Source organism: Rana temporaria, chromosome 5 (genome assembly GCF_905171775.1).
Source record: "Rana temporaria chromosome 5, aRanTem1.1, whole genome shotgun sequence".
Lineage (NCBI taxonomy): Eukaryota > Metazoa > Chordata > Amphibia > Anura > Ranidae > Rana > Rana temporaria.
Window position 1 is genome coordinate 101,215,417 of NC_053493.1, and position 25,620 is coordinate 101,241,036.

The window sequence follows — 25,620 nt, forward strand, 5'->3', positions numbered from 1 at the left end:
TCTGAGTTAGAAGTAAATCCATTAGTTAAAAACCAACATCACGTTCCCTGCATTAAAAACAAAAAAAAAAACCCCCATGGTCAAAATATAAAACACTTTTTCTGCGCACTGGCAAAAAGTACAGTTTTATATTCAAATGATATTTGAATAAACACCAAGGCACAGGTTGTTCTGTCCTTTGTGTTCTTTAATAAGGGGTAGAGCACTACTGGCACAAGAAAGAAAAAAGAAAAAAAAAACTATCATCGATTGATTCCCAATACAATATTAGGTAGCAAAACAACATGTTGCTAACAAGCAATAATGAAACAGAGTCTAAGTTTTTTCTTTATTATTCCTGCGTGGTCGCCGGAAGAAAAAATATCAAAGAATTTTTTTGACATTTTCGGTATTAACTGAAACAAGACTTAGAACTGAAGAATTAACGGCTTCCAGTCAATTCAAAACCACTTTTTAGAAAAAAAAAAAAAATGCATTATTTGGTCCCTTGGCAAACGGATGTACACACAATGCCAGATGTACCAAATTAATTTATTGCCATCAAAAAAAATTCTTCAATTTATACAACGTTCATTATAGTGTTTTCTGTACAATGGTTGAAGTCGCCCACTGTCTGGACTGCTAGGCCCCGCCATATAAAAGATTCTTTCCACAAGGACAATAAAATATTAAATAAAAACGGTAATGACTGCTTAAATGGCCTCAACCATCCCAGGCTATGTGTTGTCTGGAAACAGTTCTCATCACAGGATCCAAACCTCTAGAAGACATTAACAGAGGTGTAGAAAGGTTTGTTATTCAACAAAAAGTGGTCAGATTAAAATAATGGTAAAGTCAAATCATCAGTGTTTACTTTAAAAGGGTAAAGAACAAAAAAAAACAAAAAACTTTTTCTTATAAACATAAGTTAACCTATATATTTGTGGCCACCTTGGCAGCGCAGAGATGAGAACTCTTTCTGGTTGCACAATGTGAATTTATTTAAAATCTGGGCTCCAGTGAAACCCTCAGTAGGTCTCTGAGTCCGAGTCATTGAGCTCGTCTTCTTCTGTGTATGGATAGCCATCTTCCCTGCCGATATTGTTGAAGCTGCAATATGAACTGTGCTCATTTCTCATGAGGGGCAAGGAGTCAAAAGTGACAGTCTTTGAGGGATTGGTGTAGTGGTTTAAAGTCAGAGATGGCATTGTGTTACTTGATGAGACTGGCATCATGGTGGCTAAAATGAGAGCCAGACAGTCAGCAACATCCTTATTGGGAGCACATGCCAATGCTGGTGTGTAGCCTGCAGTCAGGGAAGGTAAAAAGAAAGAAAACATAAGTGATCACCGATTTGTTTTTAACACACAACCTTCTACCTAAAGCGCACCTATGGCCAAATAGGATTCACAACTACCCTCTAAGCTTTTGTTACTTACCAGAAACTATAGCGTATTTATCTTCATTGCAGAAACCACTGCCCCAGTACTCCATGTTGGTTGGTCATATGGCCACAGTACTTACAGCCAGCCATTAAAAGACGATTGGTTAAGTCAACAGTTCTGTCTGAACTCAGACTATTCCCACTAATTAACATAATGGGTAAGTATGGTCTTCAAAACTGTTCACATGACTGGCTGCTGTGGGATCCCAGAGCTACAGATTCTGCAGTAAATGTCCATACTTGGAAAAGCAGTGTGGGCAGAGCGATAGGACAACTGGATTTTTGTACTTATATGATCCATTTTTTGGAGTTTGTTGAGGGACACATGATTCAGAGACAATTGGGTTATACTGTGGCCTACAGAATCATTTGGGCAGTGGCAAAAAAAAACAAAAAAAAACACTGAAAACAAGAACTAGCCAACACATTCCACTGCCAGCATGCTTTAGTTTTATAGAAAAGCAATACTAGGAGCAAGACCTGGGACCTGCATCCTTAAATCGACTAAGAAAAATCAGTCAAGTCTGGAATATAGACAGAATATGGCCAACATAGTTCTTTCTATTTGGAGGAAGAGGATTGTGATCCAATCAAGCACAGATACAAAAGTCGCACCTCATCCCTGGTATAGTAGAAAAAAAATTGGAGCGAATGGGATGTTGGCGGTGCTTAAACATAAACAATGTCAGAGAATTAAATTTTATAACAATTTATTTAAAACCTCAAAAAAATCGTTTTTTGTATATTACATAATACATCATTTAAAAACAAAATTGCCAGAGTGTCTGATTTGGGTTGCTGGAATTTCCCAATATTGAGCTACTGGTCGATATAGAGATGTTGTTGGACCCAATAGTTCTTTCTATGATGAAATTCTTCGATTTGCACCAAGCAAAGAAGGATTTATATATTGGAAGATGGACTTTACGAGAAGCCGACTACATGGCCTTTAAGAGATGACTGAATCCAAAAGGCCTGCTCATCAGGACCGTGGCTTCAATAGCCATTCCAATAAAACCAGTGACTGAGAAGTAGCATGGAACACTGGCCTATGGACACAGAAGGTCCAGATTATCCAGACGAGTCCAAAGAGCATCTGCCAGCAGTCTGTGTATGTCCAAGTACTATGTCCTCCTGGCCCAATTTAGTGAGATAATGACAAATGAAATACTCTCCATGTTAATCCTGTGAAGTAGGTGAGGGAGAATCTGGAAGGGCAATAGGTGTAGATGCTGCTACATCACCAAGGTATCCAATGCAAAGACCTGAGGGACCTGGCGACAAAGCTGTCAACTTTGTTTAATTGGATGTCTATAAATCCATGTCCAACATAACTCATCTTTGGTAAAGGGCTCAAAATACATTTAGGAGAGCTCATACTAGAAGCAGATGACGGAGAAAGGCCACCTGCCAATTTAGCAAGCCTGGAATATGAACAATGGACAGGGCGAAAAGTTCTGCCCAGAAGAGGATCATGTAAGATTCCTGTGGCTTCTAGTGTGCCCTTGATTGATGTAGGCCACAGCCTGAACATTGTCAGGTGTCCTTGCAATAGAGGCGTTCAGAAGTTCAAAGAGACAACTAAATCAACACCCAGAATACTGATAGGGAGGCAAGCTTTCTACAAAAGACCAAATCCACGGTCCTGAGAGGACAAAAAGGGGGGGGGGGGGGGGAATAAAAAAAAAATCGACTAGTAAAAACTTTGTATTAGAGAGAAAAAAAAAAAAAAATAGGGCAAATCTGCAAAATGCACCAAAAATGAATAGGTGTGAACCAGGCCTTAGCGCTACTTTCTTTGCACCTCTAAGAATCTCACAGTCATGGTACTATTACAGTAATAAAGGGACTATAGAAAAATAAATAAAAGCTTCAGTCACCGTGGATCGCATGTGTTCCCATGCATTCTGTTTTTGGCAGCACTTCATTTCAATGGGCTGTCAAACACACCGGAAAGCTTGTACCATTTTGAAAACACACCAAACTGCAAGGTACTGTGGCACAATGCAATTTGGTGCCCGCAAATGCACCGCATTTGGGGCGCCAATAATAATTAGCTGTCACCCACATGCTTTTGCAAGGGCAGCGTGTTCACCTGCAATGCGGGAAAGCATGAAATGTGTCTCTCATATGGCATTTTGGTGTGAACTGGCCCTAAAACACTATACAAGACACAGAGTGCTGGGTTATTCCAAAGTCACTCAATTCTACAGATATACGAGAAAAATTATTTTATTTCATCTGGACAATAAAGTGATTTATAGGAATTTGATACTTGCACAAGTACAAGGTTGAAGGAAAGAAACTTACCATTTTCATCTACAGCTAATACACTTGCTCCTTTGCCTAAGAGTTCCTGGACTACAACCGTTAACCCATTCCTAGCAGCCACATGGAGAGGTCTACAAAGAAATGTAAGACAGTAACAAATATCACTAGACTCCAGTATTTAATGGTTTGCCAATCCTTTGTCTACAATCTTTACATTAACAGCTTTGCGCATTCCATTGGCAGTGGTCACCATGCCAGCTATGATGCGATTACGCGGCTGTTTTCTAAACAAACTCACTTCTTTTTTTCTAGGTGCACTTAAATGTAAATGAACAAGTTGGTGGTGAAGAAAAAAGGCCGCTTGCTTCCCGCCCCCACTGCGCTCAGCTGCAGAATAAAGCCCTAAACAATAAATAGCTGCTGCTATTGTGTGAAATTGAATACATTAAATATATATGTGTAGTGACACCTATCTGTGAACAATGTGTCAATAAATATATAAAGCAGCGCTCACATAAATAAAAGCATATACAAACATATAAAATTGAATAAACATATAATTTAATAGTGAATAACCACCCTATACATGAATTCAAAATCAAACAGTGAAAAATAAGGCAGTTAAATCTATAATCCGTGAACTTGATGAGTGTTAGTGAATCTAAAGTTCATAAGTGATGATTTCTTTAAGGATCTTCAAATGTTCTTCCACCACACCAAAGTGTTTCAGTAAATCCACCACCCTTCAGAAATGCGCACTCACCACAACAATAGGCCTCAGACTCTCGTGTTTTGGCACATAAATAATGAAGAAAAGAAGGGTGCACAATAGTGTAATACCGTAAAAGCAACTTTTGTGGTACCTGTGCTGCTGCTAATCCTCCAAAATATGCACTCACAATCTCTTTAAAACAAGCGGTGAATCACTCCAAATCAAACCAAAGTATTGCCAAAATCGTCTCCAGGTGAACCAGTGGTCACGGTGGACCAACGAACAGCCTAAGTGTACTCAGACAGGAGACAGGCACCAGAAGCATCAGTCATTATACCATGCTACAAGGGCTGTGAGTACACTTAGGCTGTTTGTTGGTCCGCCGTGACCACTGGTTCACCTGGAGAAGATTTTGGCAATACTTTGGTTTGATTTGGAGTGATTCACCGCTTGTTTTAAAGAGATTGTTTATGAGTGCATATTTTGGAGGATTTTACATGGTGTTTTATTGAAGTTGCTTTTACGGTATTACACTATTGTGCACCCTTCTTTTCTTCATCATTTATGTGGCAACATTCTTGGATTACACTGTTTTGGAACGGATTCCTACCAATTGATCCGAGTGGTCCTATCTAAGCTCTTATGCCAAAACACGAGAGTGTGAGGCCTATTGTGGTGAGCGCGCATTTCTGAAGGGTGGTGGATTCACTGAAACACTTTGGTGTGGTGGAAGAACATTTGAAGATCCTTAAAGAAATCATCACTTATGAACTTTAGATTCACTAACACTCATCAAGTTCACGGATTATAGATTTAACTGCCTTATTTTTCACCATTTGATTTTGAATTCACGTATAGGGTGGTTATTCACTCATTTATTTATTCACTTAAATTCTATGTTTATTCAATTTTATATGTTTTTATATGCTTTTATTTATGTGAGCGCTGCTTTATATATTTATTGACACATTGTTCACAGATAGGTGTCACTACACATATATATTTAATTTGCACTTAAATGTAAACCTAGAAGATTTTTTTTTAAATGATCACAGAACAAAGTTTAAGTAAAACATAAAAGTAAAAATTGTATATAAAACTGTGTAAAAAAAAATTAGGTCTGGACATTTGGTCATCATCTCTGCTCCCAAAAGGTTTAACGATATTCATAACATTTCATAGAACTTGAGCATTTCTATGGCAAAAAACAAACCAGTTTTAAAAAAAAAAAAAAAGATTTAGTGTTGGTGACCTTACATCTCCCTGCATCCAAACTGGCAAGCAGATGTTTTCATTTTTTGCGTTTTTAGGCAAGCATTAGATCAGTTCAGTGGGGGGCTGATCCTAGCCAGCCATAAAAGCACAATATACAACACTGATCTACTGACTGTGGTTATTACAAACTGCTCCTGTAATGCTACAGAGTGCATATATAAAAGGAAATGCATTGTCCAACAAACAGGTGTTACAGCCCACAGTTAGTGCCCATTCACACCTAGGCGTATATACGCCTGTAGCGCGACGCCGCAGCAGCCCCTGATACGCTGGAGGGGCGAGTTTACATTGTCGGCTATGGAGATGGTTCACATCTCCACGCCGTACGCCTGCCGCCTGAAAACAAGTCCTGGACCTTTTTTTCAGGCGGCTTTCGGCCAAAGCTGACAATGTTGTCACCCCTCCTGTGTATGTTACCGCGGCGCATTTTAACGCATTTTGTCGCGGCAAATCGCGGGACAAAACGCTGCAATTTGTCGCGGCAAAATACGCCGCGGTAACATACGTCTAGGTGTGAATGCAGCCTTAATACTTTACTGAGCAAGCAAGTCCACTGAGCCATAAGGGTAAATACATTTTTTGTACACTGAGCATCTAACATTTTGGAGGGTTTCATGATGACATAGAAGCCTACAGAAGTTCAAAGAGAAACTGGTTCTCTAAAATAATGACAAGCCTAAAGGTTTGTGTAGGACTACAGATTGGCTTTGAACGTTTTTCTATTTAGAAATCGCATCACTTTGCTTGCTTCCACATTTCTGTTACCATCTATGTCACAGGACTTTGCCAAGACCTCAAATAGCTACCAGCCTGCCTTAGTTAAATGTGTTGCAGTGTTGGCCTCTCTTATGTTAGCGATATCATTGTGAGTTTTGGGAAGACAACTGCTGCTGTGCCAGTTCACCACTTACGTCTGCAAAGCTGAATTTGTTGAATTGATGAGGTTTCGGTCAGTAATTTGCTCTAGTATTAACAAGGCACTGGTTTCATGACCCTATAAAGCAAAAAAATAAATAAATAAAAACTCTAGTAAAACATACTATGACATAGAAAAAACAAAGTCACCAAAAACTGAAATAATGCAGGACTGCTAGAATCCCAACACCCTGGATGTTTTAAAGCAACGTCTACATTTCTCTTTAACGTTCTGGCACATTTTGGCATGTATTAAAAAATATTTTCAATAGAAAATCAAAAAAAAAAGTATGTCAGAGAGTCTGTTTGTGCACAGACTGACATCTGGTTCCTGTGGTTGCTCAAGTGGTTCCTGACACAGAACACGGCTGAGAACGAATTTATCAAGAGAACCCAGTAATACAATTATTATTGCCATTTTTTAAGAAATGCAATGAGTGCTATTAGACTTGCAGAAAGGAGTTAAAAAAAAAAAAAAAAAAAGATGGTACATAAAACTAAACAAGGCAGAGGATTTGAGGCAAATACTGCTAAGAGACGTACCTTACTGCATGCCAAATGTAGTGCAGTATTTTTATTGTTATCTTGCAATGTGAGATCAGCTTTTGCACTGCTAACTAACACCTCTGAAAAACAAATGACAAGAACAGAATGTAATTTTAATGTAATTGACAAATATAAAACACAAGTTAAAGGGTCACTAAAGGAATTTTTTTTTTTGCTGAAATGACTGTTTATTGGGTATAGAGACATAAAAGTTAACTGATTCCTTTTAAAAATGATTAAAAATTAAATTTAATCTATCATATAATGTGCCTCTAGTTTCACGTTCGGTTTTAAAGCTACATACATGAAGTTCCGGGTGAGAGGTGAGTCGGGAAGACTCGCAGAACAAAAACAAACAAATCCAGAGCAGTGTTTTGTTTTTAAAATGAATCGGATTGGTTCTGAGGAGTTTTAGACACACAGCAATGACAGCTTAGACCACCGTGAAAATCTCCCAGTACCATGGTTATAAGGAAACAGGCAACCAGGAAGTGTGGAGATCACAGCAGAATTACAGCTACTTCAAAGCAAAAACGAACAATGAGGACATGAAACCAGTACTGCAGTAAGGTAACGGAAGCTATTTAGCTAAAAAAAAAAAAATTCCTTTAGTGACCCTTTAATGATGAGAATTTTACACAGTTATGTAAATATGGGAAATAATAATCTGTTTTGATCAGGACTGATCCTGGGCGTGTGCTCTGCACCCCGGCGCCGCAGAAGGGGTGCGCCAAAGTGTTTAACTGCTCCCCTCCCTCCTCCTCTTCGTGCTTCACACAGAGCTAGTGCTAGTGTAAGGCAGCTGCTAGGGCGCCAGGAGGTCACTGAAGCCGGGGGGTGACTGTCCCTGATGAGAATTTATGTTGCCGCCCGCCCCCGCTCTTATCTAGCTCAGCAGCACAGGTACCACAACAAAGTGCACCACAACAGTCAGACACAGCCCCCCACGATATGAACCTCAGCCGATGTTTCCAGTGTCAAAATTACCAAGGTCGCACTTGCACCCTGGCATTCCACCAGTGTGACCCAAGATCCCACACCTCCCCCTGTACCGGCTGGCATCTCTAATTATACAGGGGATTGGCAGCTCTGATGTCCGCGGGATGTCCCTCTAGCCAGCACAATTCACTTCCTGAGTGTCAGTGTATACCATGGAGAGGGGAGGGGCCTCTGACCCGAGCAGGCACCAGATTCAATGCACAAAGTTTGTCGCTCTGCTTGTATACCCCACCTGGGACACTGCCCCACCACCCACCTGTGACACTGGCCCCTGTCACACTGCCCCCTTGGCACAATACCCCCATCATACTGCCCCTTCTGTCATATTTACCCCCCCTCCTGTCACACTACCCCCGTCATACTTCCCCCCTCCTGTCACACTACCCCTGTCATACTTCCCCCCCCTCCTGTCACACTGCCGCCTCCATCATTCTGCCCCTTCTGTCATATTTGACCCCCTCCTGTCACACTACCCCTGTCATACTGCCCCCTCTTGTTACACAGACCCCCTCCTTTCACAGTGCTCTCTCATTACACTGCCCCCTCTTGTCATAATTCCCAGGTATCCTTTTCCTGTCACACTGCCCCCCTCTTGTCACAATATCCCTGTCATACTGCTCCCATCGTACTACTTCTTGTCACACTGCCCCCCTTCTTTTCACACTCCCCCTCCGGCCACACTTTCCAGATACCCTTCTTTGGTCACACTGAACCCCTCCTGTCAAAATACCCCTGTATGTTGGTTGGACAGTTTCCAGAAACAGACAGATATCTCCCAATCCCTAGTGATTGATAAAATAAAATAAAAAGAGACTACGCTCTCTCAATGATAATGGGATTTTGGTTGGAGATAGTAGGTCTGTTAAGGTGAGCACACAAACAGAAAAATCTTTAAGAAAATATAAAATGTATTAAATAGTAAATCAGATAAAACCCACACATCTCTTTTTTGTCATTAGTACAGTGAACTATGTCACTGCTGGACCAACGACGCTAACTATCGTGGTTTACGAATCTACCACCTCTCTACCGACCACAACTTCTGGAAACTATCACGATCCAATACCCTCACTTGCCACCCTGGTGGATTTGGCTTTCACCAAGTGAATGGCCACGGGTGGTACTATAATGACGAGTGGACAACAGTGTAATGATGTGCCCAAGTCGTCCGATTTTACAGACCGAATGAAATCGTATATGTATGCAGTGCCCCGAAGAAGCATTTTGCGAAACATGTAGGCCCTTCTGCATATCCAAGCATCCGCTTTCATGCCCCAAGCACCAATTCATGATCTAAATATGTATAATGCCAGTGTGATTTTTCTGATACCATTTAATAAATGTATTCCGTCAAAATACCCCGTCATACTGCCCCCCATCCTTTCACAATACCGTCCCATCATACTACGGGTCAGGGGCCCTTCATGGTTTCTTGCACTGGGGCCCTGAAGGTTATAGTTACACCTCTGAATCTTCTCTTCCGGCTGCTTCTCCTCCGCCCTCCCAGGTAACGGGCATAAGACTGCCTTTTTTCTCCACTGCTTCTCTCTCTCCAGACAGTAGGCTCCAGCCCCCTGCAATTAACAATGGATCCCACCCACCAGTCCAGCACAAAGATGACAATCGCTGCTGAACTGGTGGCATGTGAGGTGAGGGGGGAGGAGCCGAGTAAGACCAGGGGGAGGTACCAGCAGGCACAGGAGTGGGATCATCGTTGTACCATTACCAAGACATACCATCTGCTTACCAAAAAATGTACCTCTTAACCCCTGGTTCACTCAATCTGATAAAGCACACTGCATTACCTGGACATTCTGCGCTGCTTCATTAAAAGTAATGTACCGACATCAAATTTTACTAAGATAAAGCAACAAATTGTTTAATTGCCCTGGTAATGAACTATACCAGACCGGGCATGTGGAGTACCTGGTACCAGACCAGGTGGAGCTGCGTGCGGAGTACCTATACCTAGTACTGGAGCAGACGGAGTGGTGAAAGGCCACACTTGGGAGAAAGTTACTCTACCTGCAGGGTTGCTCTTTGAGCAAAGTGACTGCAAATATCCAGCAGATGACAAACTTATGTCGCCTCATAGATTTAAGATGTCATGTTTTGTGGTAAGCAGATGGTATGTGCTCTGTCTTGGTGATGGTACACTGAAGTCAGTGCAAACAGCTTGCAGTGGATCTGCACAAGTTGATCATGGCACAATTTTATTGCATTTTTTGTATGATATGTATGTTTTAGGCATATTTATTGTGCTAGGACTGTGGAAGGAACATGTATTAACCACTTCAATACCAGGCACTTACACCCAATTTCTGCTCAGGCCAATTTTCAGATTTCAGCGCTGTCACTTTGACTGATAATTGCAACACTGTACCCATATGAAATTGTTATTTTTTCACACAAATAGAGCTTTCTTTTTTGCAAAATGAATAAAAAATAAAAAAAAAGGGGGACGTTTTAAAAAAGTTTTAGTTTCAATTATAAAATTTTGCAATAAGGTAAAATAAGTAATTTTTCTCCTTCACTGATGGGCACTGATTAGTGGCATTGATAAAGGCGGCATTGATGGGTACTGATGGGGCGATTAAACACAGCTGATCACATGGGAAAGGGCTGCTGTGATTGGCCCTTTACGGCCCATCTGGGAACTCTGCTGACTCTGATGTAATAGGGGGCACGAGAACCTTGATTGTAAGACGGAAATGTTGGGGACTTTGTTGTAAAGGGGAATTTCATTGTGGAAGGGATGGTGTGGTGGGGGGCATCAAAATACACATTTGCCTGTGTAGACAATAGGGTTGTCCCGATACCACTTTTTTAGGACCGAGTACAAGTACCGATACTTTTTTTAAATGTGTCCCCAAATGCAGCCATGTCCCCCCCCATATATGCAGCCATGGTCCCCCCCATATATGAAGCCATGTCCCCCCCCCCATATATGCAGCCATGTCCCCCCCCCCCATATATGCAGCCATGTCCCCCCCCCCCATATATGCAGCCATGTCCCCCCCCCCATATATGCAGCCATGTCCCCCCCCCATATATGCAGCCATGTCCCCCCCCCCCCCATATATGCAGCCATGTCCCCCCCCCCCATATATGCAGCCATGTCCCCCCCCCATATATGCAGCCATGTCCCCCCCCCCCCATATAAGCAGCCATCTCCCCCCCATATAAGCAGCCATGTCCCCCATACCTAGATGCTGCCGCCGCTTAGTTAATACGGGCGGGGAACATTACAGCTTTCATTTGAATAGCTGTAGTGTTTCCCGCCACGCCGCGTATAGACACTCCCCCTGGCTCGGGATTGGACAGATCACCCGGGCTGAGTATTCGGCCAGGCATCGGGGGCATTTGCGGGAGTACTAATACTCCCGCAAATACTCGTTATCGGTCCCGATACCGATACTAGTATACAACCAAGTCACCCATATTTGGTCTGGAGTGAGTGCAATAATTCTAGAACCACCATTTACTGTCAATTCTACATTTATGAGGAAAGTCCTGGATTCCCGGGGTCATGGAGCAGAGAAGCACCCCAGACTGCACCTAACTAGTCAGGAAGGTGGTCCAGGGTACATAAATGGAAAAAAGGGATTTTTAATACAGCTTACCTGTAAAATCCTTTTCTTGGAGTACATCACGGGACACAGAGCGGCATATTCATTACTATGTGGGTTATATGGAGTACCTTCAGGTGATGGACACTGGCAATCTCAAACAGGAAGTGCCCCTCCCTATATAACCCCCTCCCATAGGAGTACCACCTCAGTTTTGTAGCAAGCAGTATGCCTCCCAAAATGGTCCCCATAAGAGGGGTGGGAGCTCTGTGTCCCGTGATGTACTCCAAGAAAAGGATTTTACAGGTAAGCTGTATTAAAAATCCCTTTTTCTTTCTCGTACATCACGGGACACAGAGCGGCATATTCATTACTATGTGGGATGTCCCAAAGCAATGCTTACAATGAGGGGAGGGAGAACATCTTCCCAAGACAAAAGGATTTAATCCGAGGGTCTCAAACTGCAGCCTGCAGCACTGCCTGCCCAAAGGCTGTATCAGTATTCCTTCTTACGTCCAACTGGTAGAATTTTGTAAACGTGTGGACAGAAGACCAGGTTGCCGCCTTGCAAACTTGAGCCATAGAGATCTGGTGGTGTGCTGCCCAGGAGGCACCCATGGCCCTAGTAGAATGAGCCTTTAATGATAACGGAGGAGGCAACCCTTTCAAGCCGTAGGCCTGAGTGATTAACTGTTTAATCCATCTCGAGATGGTGGATTTTGCAGCTGCCTGCCCCTTCTTGGGCCCATCCGGTAAAATGAACAACACATCTGTTTTCCGGATCTTCTCTGTAGCTTTAAGATAGGCCTTCATGGCCCTGACAATATCCAAGGTATGCAGCAACCCTTCCTTTCTGGAAGTAGGTTTAGGGAAGAAGGATGGTAATACCAAATCCTGGTTTAGATGAAAACTGGATATAACCTTCGGTAGGAAGGAAGGATGAGGGCGGAGAACGACCTTGTCCTTATGTAAAATAAGATATGGTTCCTTACAGGATAAGGCTGCCAGTTCCGATACTCTTCTGGCGGAAACTATGGCGACCAAAAATACTAACTTCCTTGTTAGTAAAACCAAAGGAATTTCAGCCAACGGCTCAAAAGGTTGTTTCTGTAAACTTGATAGAACAAGATTTAAATCCCACGGACAAAGCGGGGATTTAACTGGAGGATTAATACGTAAGACCCCTTGAAGGAAGGTCTTAACTAGCGAGTGGGTGGCCAGCGGCCGCTGAAACCACACTGACAAAGCTGAAATCTGTCCTTTGATTGTGCTTAATGCCAGTCCTTTATCCACTCCTAGCTGGAGAAAACTTAATACTCTATCGATGGTAAATTTGCGAGAAAGCCATCGCTTGGACTCACACCAGCCTACATAGGCCTTCCAGACCCTGTAATAAATCACCCTAGAGACCGGTTTCCTGGCTCTGATTAGGGTAGAGATTACTTTCCGAGACAGACCTCTACCCCTGAGAATCAGGGATTCAGCTTCCAGGCCGTCAAATTTAGATGCCGTAAGGCAGGGTGGAGGATCGGACCTTGCGATAGCAGGTCTGGCCATAGAGGAAGAGTCCAAGGGTCTCCCACTACCATCTTCAGGATTAGTGGATACCATGCCCTTCTGGGCCATGCTGGAGCTACCAGGATGACTGGTATGTGCTCCACCCTGATCCTGCGCAGCAGGCGGGGTAGTAACTGGAGCGGGGGAAATGCATAAAGAAGTTTGAACTGATGCCAAGGGCAAACTAACGCATCGGTTCCGCAGGCTCTGGGATCCCTTGTGCGGGACATGAACCTGTCTAGCTTCTTGTTTAGTCTCGATGCCATGATATCCACGTCCGGCACTCCCCACTTCTGGCAGAGTGTCTGAAAGACCTGTGGATGCAGAGACCACTCCCCCGGCAATAGAGTCTGGCGACTTAAGAAGTCCGCCTGTAGGTTGTTCACTCCGGGAATGAATATAGACGATATGCAGGGCACATGGGCTTCTGCCCACAAGAAAATCAAGCTCACTTCTTTCTGAGCGGCTTGACTCTTGGTTCCCCCTTGGTGATTTATGTATGCCACCGCCGTGGCATTGTCCGATTGTATTCTCACCGGGAACCCCTGCAGTTTGGACGTCCAAGCCCTGAGGGCTAGTCGTTTAACCAATCAAGATAGACTTTGCCGGACTCTTGGTGAGAGTGGCAAAGGAATCTCCAAGGCCTGAGGCCTCTTGCTCCATGCTGACAGGATGGCTGCCTGCAGGATGCGAGTGTGGCTCTGAGCATACGGTACCGCCTCGAAGGTGGCCACCATCTTGCCTAGTAGCCGCATACATAGGCGAACAGTTGGCTTTCTCTTGCTCAGAACTATTTGTATTAGCTCTTTGATGGCCTTGACCTTTAATAGAGGTAGGAACACCTTCTGTTCTGTATCCAATCTCATGCCGAGATATTCCAGCTGCCTTGTGGGCCGAAATGCTGATTTGTCTCGATTTAGGACCCAGCCGAACCTCTCGAGGTACTGAACCGTGAGGGCGACTGCTCGTTCCAGGCCAGGAAACGAGTGGTCTACGACCAAGAGGTCGTCCAGGTAAGCTAGGACTGTGACCCCTTGGGTCCTTAGATTGGCTAGGATTGGGGCTAGGACCTTCGTGAATACCCGGGGGGCCGTAGCCAACCCGAAGGGGAGCGCCACAAATTGGAAATGACGCTGAGCCACCGAGAAGCGTAGAAATACCTGATGTGGCTGAAAAATTGGCACATGAAGGTAAGCATCCTTTATGTCTATGGACGCCATGAAGTCGTCCTTCTGGAGCACGGCGACAGCTGACCGAATAGTTTCCATCCGGAATGAGCGGACCTTTAGGTACGCATTTACTCCCTTTAAGTCCAAAATTGGCCTGACATCGCCGTTGGGCTTTGGGATGATAAACAGGTTGGAGTAGAACCCCAAGCCCTGTTCCTGGACTGGTACTTCTACTATCACCTTCTGGCACAGCAGATGATTCAATGCCGCCATCAACGCGGCTCCTTTCACCGGGTCGCCTGGTACTCTTGACTCCTGGTAATGAGGAGGAGGGAATTCTGAAAATTCTAGTTTGTAGCCCGTGGCCACGGAAGACCGTACCCAGCAGTCGGGAATGCTGGCCTCCCAAACTTCTGCAAAGAGACGTAGCCTTCCCCCCACCATCGTGGGTGGGGGCGCCCCTTCATAAGGCCGACTTGGGGGCTGGCTTCGCAGGCTTGCGGTACCACTGCTTCTTGCCCCCAGTGGCTTGGCCTTGTGGCTCATTGTTAAAGCCTGATCTTGCAGGAGGCCGTCGATACTGTCTGGTATTAGAGGGCCCCTGTCCCGGGGAGGGCTGGCGCTTAAACGCGGGCCCTCGGGCTTTCTTCTTGACTGGCAAGAGAGTGCTTTTGCCGCTTGATATAGTCTGAATATATCTATCCAGATCTTCTCCGAAGAGTCGTCCTCCATGGAAGGGAAACCCTACCAGGAGCTTTTTGCATGGGGGCTCAGCCTCCCAACTCTTCAACCATAAGAGCCTTCTCATATGGATTAGAAATAAGGATAAACGTGATGCCTGCTGGATGGAGTCCTTGATAGCATCCACCATAAAGCGTATAGCCCTCGGTATATCCGAAAATTCCTCTGCCTGCTGGGCAGGGATAAGTTTAAGCATTTGCTTAGTCTTATCTGATAATGCTTGGGTAATTCCAATAGCAGCCACAGCGGGCTGAACTATCGCCCCTGCTGAAGTAAAGGAGGCTTTCAGTAATGTTTCCAAGCGTTTATCAACCGGATCCTTAAACACCTGTACGTTTTCCACCGGACAAGTTAAAGATTTGTTCACATAGGAGATGGCTGCGTCCACCGCCGGGGGCGCCCATCTTTTGGAGAATTTCTCCTCCATAGGATATAAAACAGAGAATTTTTTAGGTGGTAAAAAGACTATCTGGCTTAATCCAATCCTGAAACATGACCTCCTCGAGTAGAGGATGGATCGGGAAAACTGCGTTGCTTTGAGGCGTTCTTAAAGAGCCTAAAGCTGAAACCGCCGATACTTGAGGTTCTGGTATGGGTAACTTAAATGCCTCATGGACCATGTCCGTTAAGGCCTGAACCCACAAACTTTCCCCTTGGGAGGCTGAACCAGACCCCTCAGTATCCAGATCCTCGATCTCTGAACCACCCTGGTCCAAAGCGTCAAGTCTATCCAATTCCCCTAGGGAAAGGATTTCTGTGTCTGAGGGTTCTTGCTCGGGTGACGGAGACCTAGTCCGCTTTCTACCCGATATAGCTTTAGCTATCCTTTTTGCCATTCTTTTCTCTAGTTCACCTAAAGAAACAGCAAGAACTCTCTCAGTGACAAAGCCGGGGTTGGACTGACCTGGATCAGCCCCAGCACCAGATCCCCCAGGTCCCATCAAGGCGTGCCCCGATATGTCCTGTGGGGAGAGCAGCGGCATAGCCGTGTCTGAGCCCTCGGATTTTGCGGGGGGAATCCCCACCCCTTGTACCCTCTGACCCAGAAGGCATGGTACAATACCGAGGTACACCTGCTATCACCCAGCCACAGACGTAGCTAAGGGGATCTGTCGGTTTGGGAGCGATAGAGACTAACGCCCAAACTGAGAAGGGAGATCAGCAGTTCTTTCCCTTCTTTTTCTTTTTTGAAGAGGAAAAGAAACCACTCTGTCTCCCACTAAGTATTGCCAATAGCCATCTGCTGAAAAAAGGAAAAGAAAACCTATCTGTAGGTTTGACAGTCCTTAGAAAAAACTGCAATTCTTCCTTTCGCCACCGGGTGTCCTCGGCGTGCTCCGCTCTGTGTCCTCCTCTCCTCTAGCTCAGGATGACACTGAGCTCTTGGCAGCTAATGGAAGGACCTCCCCTTCCTTTATTTGTGATTCGCTGCCCACCGGGACGCGCCCCCACCACGGAAACGGCGCGAAAATCGTTTATATCTCGGGCACGCGCGCGCCCGTCGGCGGGGGGCCATCACACATGGAGGAGGACGGAGCAGCGCAGGCACCCAGGCAGGTAAGCCCTTTAGGTAGGTCACAGACCTCCTTTTAGCATGGGAAAAAGACTCCCCTCTTACAGAGATCCCACACCTAGCGCCAGCAGCCCAGCTAAACAACACTTACCAGGGATGTCACATATTACTGGGGAAAAAAGATTGAATCATCCTGTCTCTGTCATAGACATAGTGATTCCTTGCCAATGCAGAGCATACCCAGGCCTGTCCCCCTGTGCACCCCCTGTAGGGAACCTGCTAAGAACCAAGTTCCGCAAGCTCCCCCAATACTTACCTGCTCCATGCCGCAGGACTTTTGCACAGCAAGAGGTCCAATCTTCCCCCATCTCCGTGGGTGGCGCGTCTAGACCTTCAGGCCCTGGGTTCCTATGAAGGAGCCACTGTCCTGGGCCCATATAGCACCCTGGCAACAGAAACATTAGGCCCCCAAAGGTTTCTAAGTTCTGGGCCCAGGGTCCAGCTCTCTGAACAGAAAGCATTATGGGCTACACCCCAATGGTTTGGGGTCCGGTTGCTGACCACTTTAGCACTGAGGCCTTTGGACAGAACCGGTTAGCCCACCTTAATCCCAAGGATGTGGAGGTAAGCTAAACCATGACCAACACCTAAGACACTGGCGAAAAAACTGAGGTACTCCTCCTATGGGAGGGGGTTATATAGGGAGGGGCACTTCCTGTTTGAGATTGCCAGTGTCCATCACCTGAAGGTACTCCATATAACCCACATAGTAATGAATATGCCGCTCTGTGTCCCGTGATGTACGAGAAAGAAATAAAGTGTTCAGGTTCACCACCCAAACCATGGAGATAAGCAGCTAAGGGTAAGAAAGATGGAGGGGGCCAGCATAATAGACAAGGCACAAGCTCCTCTCCCCCATTGAGAGCTGCAGCATAGCATTTCCAGCTTGAACGTGGAAATGCAAATACTGACCAGTACAGCAGAAGGACTTGGTTCTAAAATGTTTTTTGGTGATGTCTGCCATAGTTGGAGGAGGTGCATATTTATCTTGTGCTATCCTGAAAGACAATTTGGTAAATATAGGTTTACTAACACTTGTGAAGTACTCTTGGAGTACATCACAAGACACAGGGCATCTTCACATTCATATATATAAAAAAAAGGCAGGAAATCCTCTTCTTTTGGGCAAGGCTTTGAAAGTGACAAAATCCACATCAGTCACGGCTAACACGTTTCTTTCCAACGAGGAGTTTCTTTCCAATGACAAAGATTCTCACACAGTGGTGAATAGCAGTCTGCCTTACCTACTGCGTTTGTTTGTCCATTTTCAGCAGCCATCATCAGAGGCGTCTTTCCAGAAGAATCCACTGCATTTACCTGGGCATTATGGCTGAGCAAAAGCTGCAAACATTCAACATGGTCTGTAAAAGCTGCAGCATGAAGGGGCGTCCTGTACACAAATACAAAAGTGTGAAAAAAAAAAAAAAAAAGTAGTAAGGCTCCTAATGACATTTGTAAACATGTTACAGCACACGTAGATAGCTTAGAATGTGTATGTTTTGTAGACTAAGGGCATGAGCAGTGTGACAGAACACACTAGGTTAAGGTTACCAGATTTTCAAATGGAAATCCTGCGACACCCTACTGACCACATTCACTTTTTTTACCCAAAACCAGAAAAACGCGCCCTTTTAGCCACACACTCACAATCATGAGTTCTGGCTTCTGTCAAAGGACTCGGGCGCACGCTCGCACAGGTGTCCCAAAGGAGAGCGCTTCTCCGACGGGGCACTCGAGAAGAGGAGAAGCCACCAGCACCGCTGAGGGACCCCAGAAAAGGAGGATCAGGGCCTCTCTGTGCAAAACTAACTGCACAGAGGAGGCAAGTTTATGTTTGTTATAATAATAAAACAAACAGGGTTTCAGTAACCCTTTAACAAACCAAAGGGATGCAGGTGTGAGATGCTCACTGTTCGTGTTTATATTTTAATAGCTGAATTTTATGCTCATAGCAATACAAAAAGGTAACTATCCCACAGGCAGCATTACTATTAAAAGGCAAACTAACAATTGCATGTTGAATACAGATTCTGATGGTTTTACCTTCCTTTTGAGTCCACTGAATTCACAATGCTTGTACCTAAAGTGTCTATGAGCATCTCTGCAGCACCTTCATTGTCATTTATGCTATAGGAAGGACAAGAGAAAAATATTATTTCACGCATGCTGGTATTGATCTATACAGTACATACTACCATCCAAGAGTAATTATCTTACACTGCACAATGCAGGGGACTGAATGAGTTTCCTTCCATTCTTTGAAACACTTCTTGCTCCAACAGCAACTCTACACAGGCATCATGACCTGTTCAAAAGAACAGCAGATGGTAATGACAGAAGATTTTAGGTAAGGGAATTAAAACCAAATGTATGTTAGTACTATTTGATATTTTAGAATCCTTGCTGAACACATGAGCCAATAATTACCTACATTAAAGCGACACTGCCACTTTATACCAAACTATAGAGGTGGGCTAAATGAGCACATACCCATTTTGCATCCCTCAACTGCTCTTAGCTCTGTTTCTCCAACAAAGCAGGACTTTTGGATATAACGAGGCATGTGACCTCACATTTTTGACAGTGCTTGGACCTGAAAAGCCAGTCGCCATTACTGGACACTGTCAACAAGGGGAATTATTGATGTCATCCACCCAGATATGTTTAGACACCATTCAAAAGCAGAGCGTATAATACAGTATGGACTCAAGATGGCCACGGCCAAAAATACTACTGGGGTGTTTTTCAAAGCGATTTCTCAGCAAAAAGCACGGAGGCATGGATAGATATGAGAGATTGCTTTGAATATTAAAAATGAATTAAACAGTGCTTTGGGTTTATAGTGCTCAAATGCAATGTAGTTCAACTTAAATTGTATTTAAAAGTGCTAAATCCTCAAAGAGGAGGTCCAGTCACCGATTCAATTCCGCACCTCACCGATTCAATTCCGATTACCAAAAGTAGTTCCGGCACTACTTTTTGTGACTTTGGGAGCGATTTTTCAATAGACATCTGTGCATGACACAGATGTCTTTCAAATCGCCCCCAAACTCGCCAGATTTCAAACCCGCCCACAGTGTAAACGTGGGCTTAAGCTGATTTTTCACATCTTTATTGAACACACCTGTAAAACATTCACAGTGCTGGAGGAAAAAGTAGAGAGAACCCATAGACTAATAACTTCAACAAATGCTAAATTGAGTCTGTTTGTACACCCTAATTAATCACTAGGCTTTTTCTGGCACTTTTGTTAATAACATTTTAGCCCCCGTTCACAACAGGTCACGCTTTAAAACCTGCACGCTCATGGAATAGTGACAAACTATGGTACTTAAAAAACTCCATTAGGTGACGCTTTACAAACATTTTTTTTTCAGGTTACTGGTTTAGAGTTAGAGGAAATGTAGTGCTCAAATTATTGCTCTCACGCCACTTGCTGCGATACATCACATGTGTGCTCGAGTTACGTATGTGCTCGCTTCTGTGCAGGGATGGGAGCGCTTAAAAAAAACTAAATTCTCATTCATTTTAATGTAAGTTTTACACTGTCCCTTGAATTTTTTTTTTATTATTACTTTAATTTCTATTACAAAGGAATGTAAACATCCCTTGTAATCAAAATAAGGATGACCGGTCTTCTGTAGCCCCCAAATCTCTCCTTTACTTTTAAAACACAAAAGATAAAAAAAAACAAAAAAAAAAAAAACAATTGTTGTTCTGGTTAGACCACCTGACCACACTGTTTGTTTCTTGGGCCCACTGGTGAAAACCGTAAGCCCAAGAAACACTGCCCCTTCTGAAAAAGCGTTCCAGCGTCTATTTCATGAGAAAGCCAGCTGCCACCTGAAAATTAACCCCAAAAAAACTGGGGGTTATGGCTAATGGCTTCAACCATAATGTCGGTAAACCACTTACATACCGCATCAGAGAGAGATTATATATATATATATATATATATATATATATATATATCACATATACATACACACACACACATACATATATACACACAAATTTTATATATATATATATATATATATATATATATATATATATATATATATATATATATATATATATATATATATATATATATATATATATATATATATATATATATATATATATATATATATATATATATATATATATATATATATATATATATCCTGGTCGACAAGTGGTTATAAAGCTGGAGTTTGGCTTCAATTTGTTAATGTAATAAAATTCCTTCCTCCAGCTCTGCTTATTCATCCATAGAGTGAGGGCACGCTAATAAAAGGAGGTGTGTAACTGGACAGATCACCAGGTTAAAACAGAGGGGGAAAAGGACTAATAAAACAAAAGAAAAAAACGAATGCAGCCACCACATCTGATTGGAAGTTGCAATACATTACACTTTTGGTCTTAATACAGCTTTACCTTATTCTATATTACTCCCCTGATGCCCTTATCAGTCATTATAACAGGCTGCACACTTGATCTTTACTATACAGTCCCGGCAGCTTTGTAGCATTATAATGCAGACAAGGGAAAGTGGCGACTGGTCAACGTGGCTATGCGACCATGCTGTAAAAATGAGACCCCATTAAGTATTCTTTCTTGGACCTGGACACTAGTGCATGCGGAACACCGCATGCGAGTTGCACAGGAATTGCACTACATTCCTGTGCACATCACATGCGATTTCTGTGCGGTGCTATTTGCGCTATACATTTGTATGGCTCAAATTGCATCGGCACCAAAATGGTGCAGGACCCTTTTTGCCGCACTTCAATCACATTGCATGGGTGTTCACATCCATGCAATGCAATTCTGGCACTAAGTGATCTGTTTTGAGGTGTTGTTATTTTAACATTGACACCCACAGATGGTGATTGTTATGCAATGCGATATAAGGAAACACAGTGGATCTTGTGCGTTTTCCGAATCGCATGTGTGTGAACCAGGGCTGTGGGGGGGGGGGGGGGATAAAAAAAATCCTATTGGACTTCGAGTTGTGAGTAACACCAAAAGCAGCAGATGAACACATCATGCTGTCGGCCAGCCAAACATACAAGTTGGCTATAATTGCCTTGCTATTGTATTACCAAAGAGCCACTGTCCATCATTAAAGAACCACCGCTCACAGCCTTGCACAAAGGAGAAAAGCACTTTGCTAAAAAACAAACAAAAAAACAACAACAAACATAGCAGTCGCATGAAATTATGCCCAACAAGAGAGCCTGCGGGTAGTGTAGTCAAGTCTTAAAAGGAGAAGTCCAGCCTGAGCTTGTTTAGCTAGGCTTCTCCTATGGGTGAAAGGAGGGCTGAAGTCTGCGTCATCACGACAAAGTCTGGATCCGCCAGGTGCCTAGACTGATACTAGTCTCAGCCTCTAAGTGAGCGACTGAGAGCCTAAGATGGCCGCTCCCCACCCCTCCACATCTCCAGTGAGCACGGGGGGGCCTGAGCGGAGAAATGTTTACAGACAGGCAGCAGCTCGCTTCTCAGGGAGCTGTGAGAACCCAGCCATCGGCAGTGTTCGGTGGCTCGGTTCTCAGTGCAGAGATGCCGGGGGACAAACCCACCTAGGCAACCATGAATATTGGAAAAAAAATCAAATAAAAACACACACTTTTTAAGGAAGACAAAGTACATGGTCATAATAAAACAGGAATTTCACACTTAATAAATATAAAAAGGGGGGGGGGAAGGAGAGAGAGAGAGAGAGAGAGAGAGAGAGAGAGATAAACAAGCCAAGTATGCATTTTTTTTACAAACTCTTTAACGCAAACCAGTCATTAGCACATGTAAAGGCAGCATTTATAGAAAAAAAAGCAGAATATACGGTATGAACTTTCAAAGATATTACTAAACTTTGTACATGTTCCAAAGAAACAGAAAAAAAAAAAAGGGGGGGGGATTTAAAAGAGCAACAAGCTAAAGAAATTGTCTAAACAGAAACTGCTTACCATTATAACAAGCCCAATGAAGAGATGTGTATCCGTGATTGTCAGCTATTGCGGGAACAACATCTACTGAGGCCGCAGTATGCAGAAGTGCACCTAGAACTCCTATATGACCACATGCTGCAGCTAAATGTATAGGTGTCCTTCCCCTGCAGTCTCGCAAAAGGAAGTTTGCATTGTGTTGCAGCAATGCTTCTACACACTCCTCATGCCCAGTCACAGCCTAGTTTAAATAAAAAGAATAAAAAATAAAATCGATCGATCAATATGAAAGGCACTGCACTTTTTACAAAATTATGGCAACGACTTAATGCTTGCAAATGTCACCTTTATTAACCACACTTCCAAACAAAAAAAAAAAAGCTTGTGTAAAATGTAACAAATTCAGTTTAATGAGAAATAGCAGCAAAAAAAAAAATAAAAATAAAAAAAAAAATATTATAGCTCGCTTATATATAAATATATATTTTTATTTTTTTCAACCTGAACGAGGGTTGAAATTAAGCCTTCTCATAACCTTGTTAAAGCAAACATTCTAATTAAATTCAGTACATGAAAGGGGAAAACATACTATTAGTCTTTATAAATCTCAGATCTATACCTCTACTGTATAGAAAACATGTATTGCCCATATTGAACATTTTTAAAGCTCAATGTTCTTTGGCCATAATTCAGTGCATATTTAAAAAGCTACTTGCAAGCAATAAAGTTCAGCACATAGGCCTACGTTGCAAGGTGTGCATTGATGATCAGTTGCAGAAAAACACACTGAAAGATGAAAAGAAGAGGAATGTCTTACCCCTCGGTGCAGTGCTGTCCTTCCCCATTTGTCTTTGGCATCCACATTAGCTCCTTTGTTCAGCAGAGAATAAACGCACTCTGTATGACCGTTCAGGACTGAGAGCATCAATGGAGTCCTGAGTAATACAAGGCAGAAAGCAGAGAGACACAAGTTTTACTGGAAAGTGAAGCAGTCAGCAGAGCAATATCCCTTCATGGCTGGTATCCAGCTATGCACTTAGGCAGCAAACAGAAGTGCAATGCAGATTAACAAGAGAAAACGTTCAGCCAGAGAGGTCAGCGAAACAATAAAAGCGGGCTATAAAATGAGGGTACATTTTTAAATTAACTGGAAAGAGTTCAAATTGATATGAACTTGATATTTTATGCAGGATGAAAATGAACGAATACTACACCACCACCAATGCTCTTTATAGATGGCATTAACAAAATAAAAATGGTCACTTGAAATATGACCGATTTAGAAAGGCGGCTATAATAGCTGCATTATTTTATAGCGCTCCTTTAGAAAAAAATAAAAAAGCAGGATTTCGGACACAGGCTTAGTCGCAGATGCCTGGGTGACTAACTGGCATAAAAAAAAAAAAGGCTGCAGAGACACGACCCATCCCACACCCAGACAGACTCCACTATGAAGCAAGCTAAATGGAGATCGTAAAAAAAACAGATAGGAGGGGACCTGTGCTTGTACTGTACGCTAGTAAAAAGGATTTTACCAATAAACCAAAAATCATATTTTGTAGTAGTATGGTACAGGACAGACTATTTACCACCTTGCCCTGCCCTTAGTTGCTTTCAGGCTCCCTAGTCGTAATGATCAAACAAGCCTGTTAGGTTTACAAAAAAAAAAAAAACAATGGGGCAGGAAGGCTGGACAGACTCAGAGCAGCTTGTACCTTACAGCCCAAACAGGCATTTGAAAAAAATCTGAACATTCGCCTGGTAAAACTTAAAAATGCGAAAGAAAGAGAAGGCCTTACAAATCTGAGAAACATATGCTTAAAATGGGAAGGTCTTGGCTGGTTTAGGCAATTTATTGAGATCCCATACTGGATACTTATGAGAGCAGACTAAGGCTGCTCTAAAGCCTGCACTACCTTGATTGAGGTTACTGTGGCTGGCACCACTGCGGGGGTAGACAAACTAATGGACACAGCTGGCACTAAAAAAATTCACCCCAGCACCCCTGGCTTCATGCTGTGAATACCAGAAGGGTGGTTTACGACTCCTACTCACCCCACGGAAAATACCAGCGTTCCATCTACGGGACTCAGGTACTCCCCCCACTGTGCCTTGACCAGTGACTGGAAAGGCGAGAGATCCCGGGACAGAATCTGAGGTTCCCCAGTGTGGTATATGGAATTCCATACTACACATAAATGGAGCCCTCCTCTGCACCAATATTTCTACAGGATACTTCAGGAACAGGGCTCTGCAGACCTGTAAAGTATCCCTGTGGTAAACTCTGCATTCTGCTACATGCTAAGAGGGGCATCCCCAGCAGGATCAAGTACATTTAAGCAACATTACCAGCAGGTCTTGCATCTTCCATCTGGCAGAGCCCTGGTACAGGATAAAAAGACTACCAGGAATTGAACCGATCCCAAAGCAGAGTATAAAATCCCACCTGAAAACTGCCTCCCATTCAGTTCAGCGTGTCCTTTCACACAGTGTGCTGTGATACGTTCCGAAAATTCTTGGTGAAGAGATGAGCTTGGGCGTATTATTTGGATATACCGTATTTATTGGCGTATAACATCACTTTAAGAGCGAAGTTTCAGGATTTTTTTTTTTATAAAGAACTGTGAAGCATAATAAGAGTCGGTGCCCACCTGCAGACCCACCATTGCCATAAATTTAGCCTCACCATTGCCAGCAATGCACCCACCATATTTGCCAGGAATGCAGCACCATATTTGCCAGGAATGCAGCACCATATTTGCCAGGAATGCAGCACCATATTTGCCAGGAATGCAGCACCATATTTGCCAGGAATGCAGCACCATATTTGCCAGGAATGCAGCACCATATTTGCCAGGAATGCAGCACCATATTTGCCAGGAATGCAGCACCATATTTGCCAGGAATGCAGCACAAAAGATATACATGTCTAAACAA

General features: G+C 43.5%; 1 protein-coding gene across 2 annotated transcripts in view; it reads right to left on the reverse strand.

The window, feature by feature from the left end:
* Positions 1-309: 309 nt before the first annotated feature.
* ANKRD28 (ankyrin repeat domain 28) overlaps positions 310-25,620 on the reverse strand; it is a 165,644-nt gene continuing 140,333 nt past the window's right edge. For both annotated transcript variants that reach the window (XM_040352949.1, XM_040352948.1), the window contains exons 20-28: positions 23,501-23,618; positions 22,705-22,924; positions 18,968-19,055; positions 18,794-18,877; positions 17,995-18,140; positions 7,140-7,222; positions 6,593-6,675; positions 3,734-3,825; positions 310-1,285 (exon numbers count right to left, since the gene is read on the reverse strand). In XM_040352949.1, coding sequence (XP_040208883.1) covers positions 1,008-1,285; positions 3,734-3,825; positions 6,593-6,675; positions 7,140-7,222; positions 17,995-18,140; positions 18,794-18,877; positions 18,968-19,055; positions 22,705-22,924; positions 23,501-23,618 — 1,192 coding nt within the window. In that variant the 3' untranslated portion in view covers positions 310-1,007. The remainder of the gene's footprint in view (positions 1,286-3,733; positions 3,826-6,592; positions 6,676-7,139; positions 7,223-17,994; positions 18,141-18,793; positions 18,878-18,967; positions 19,056-22,704; positions 22,925-23,500; positions 23,619-25,620) is intronic.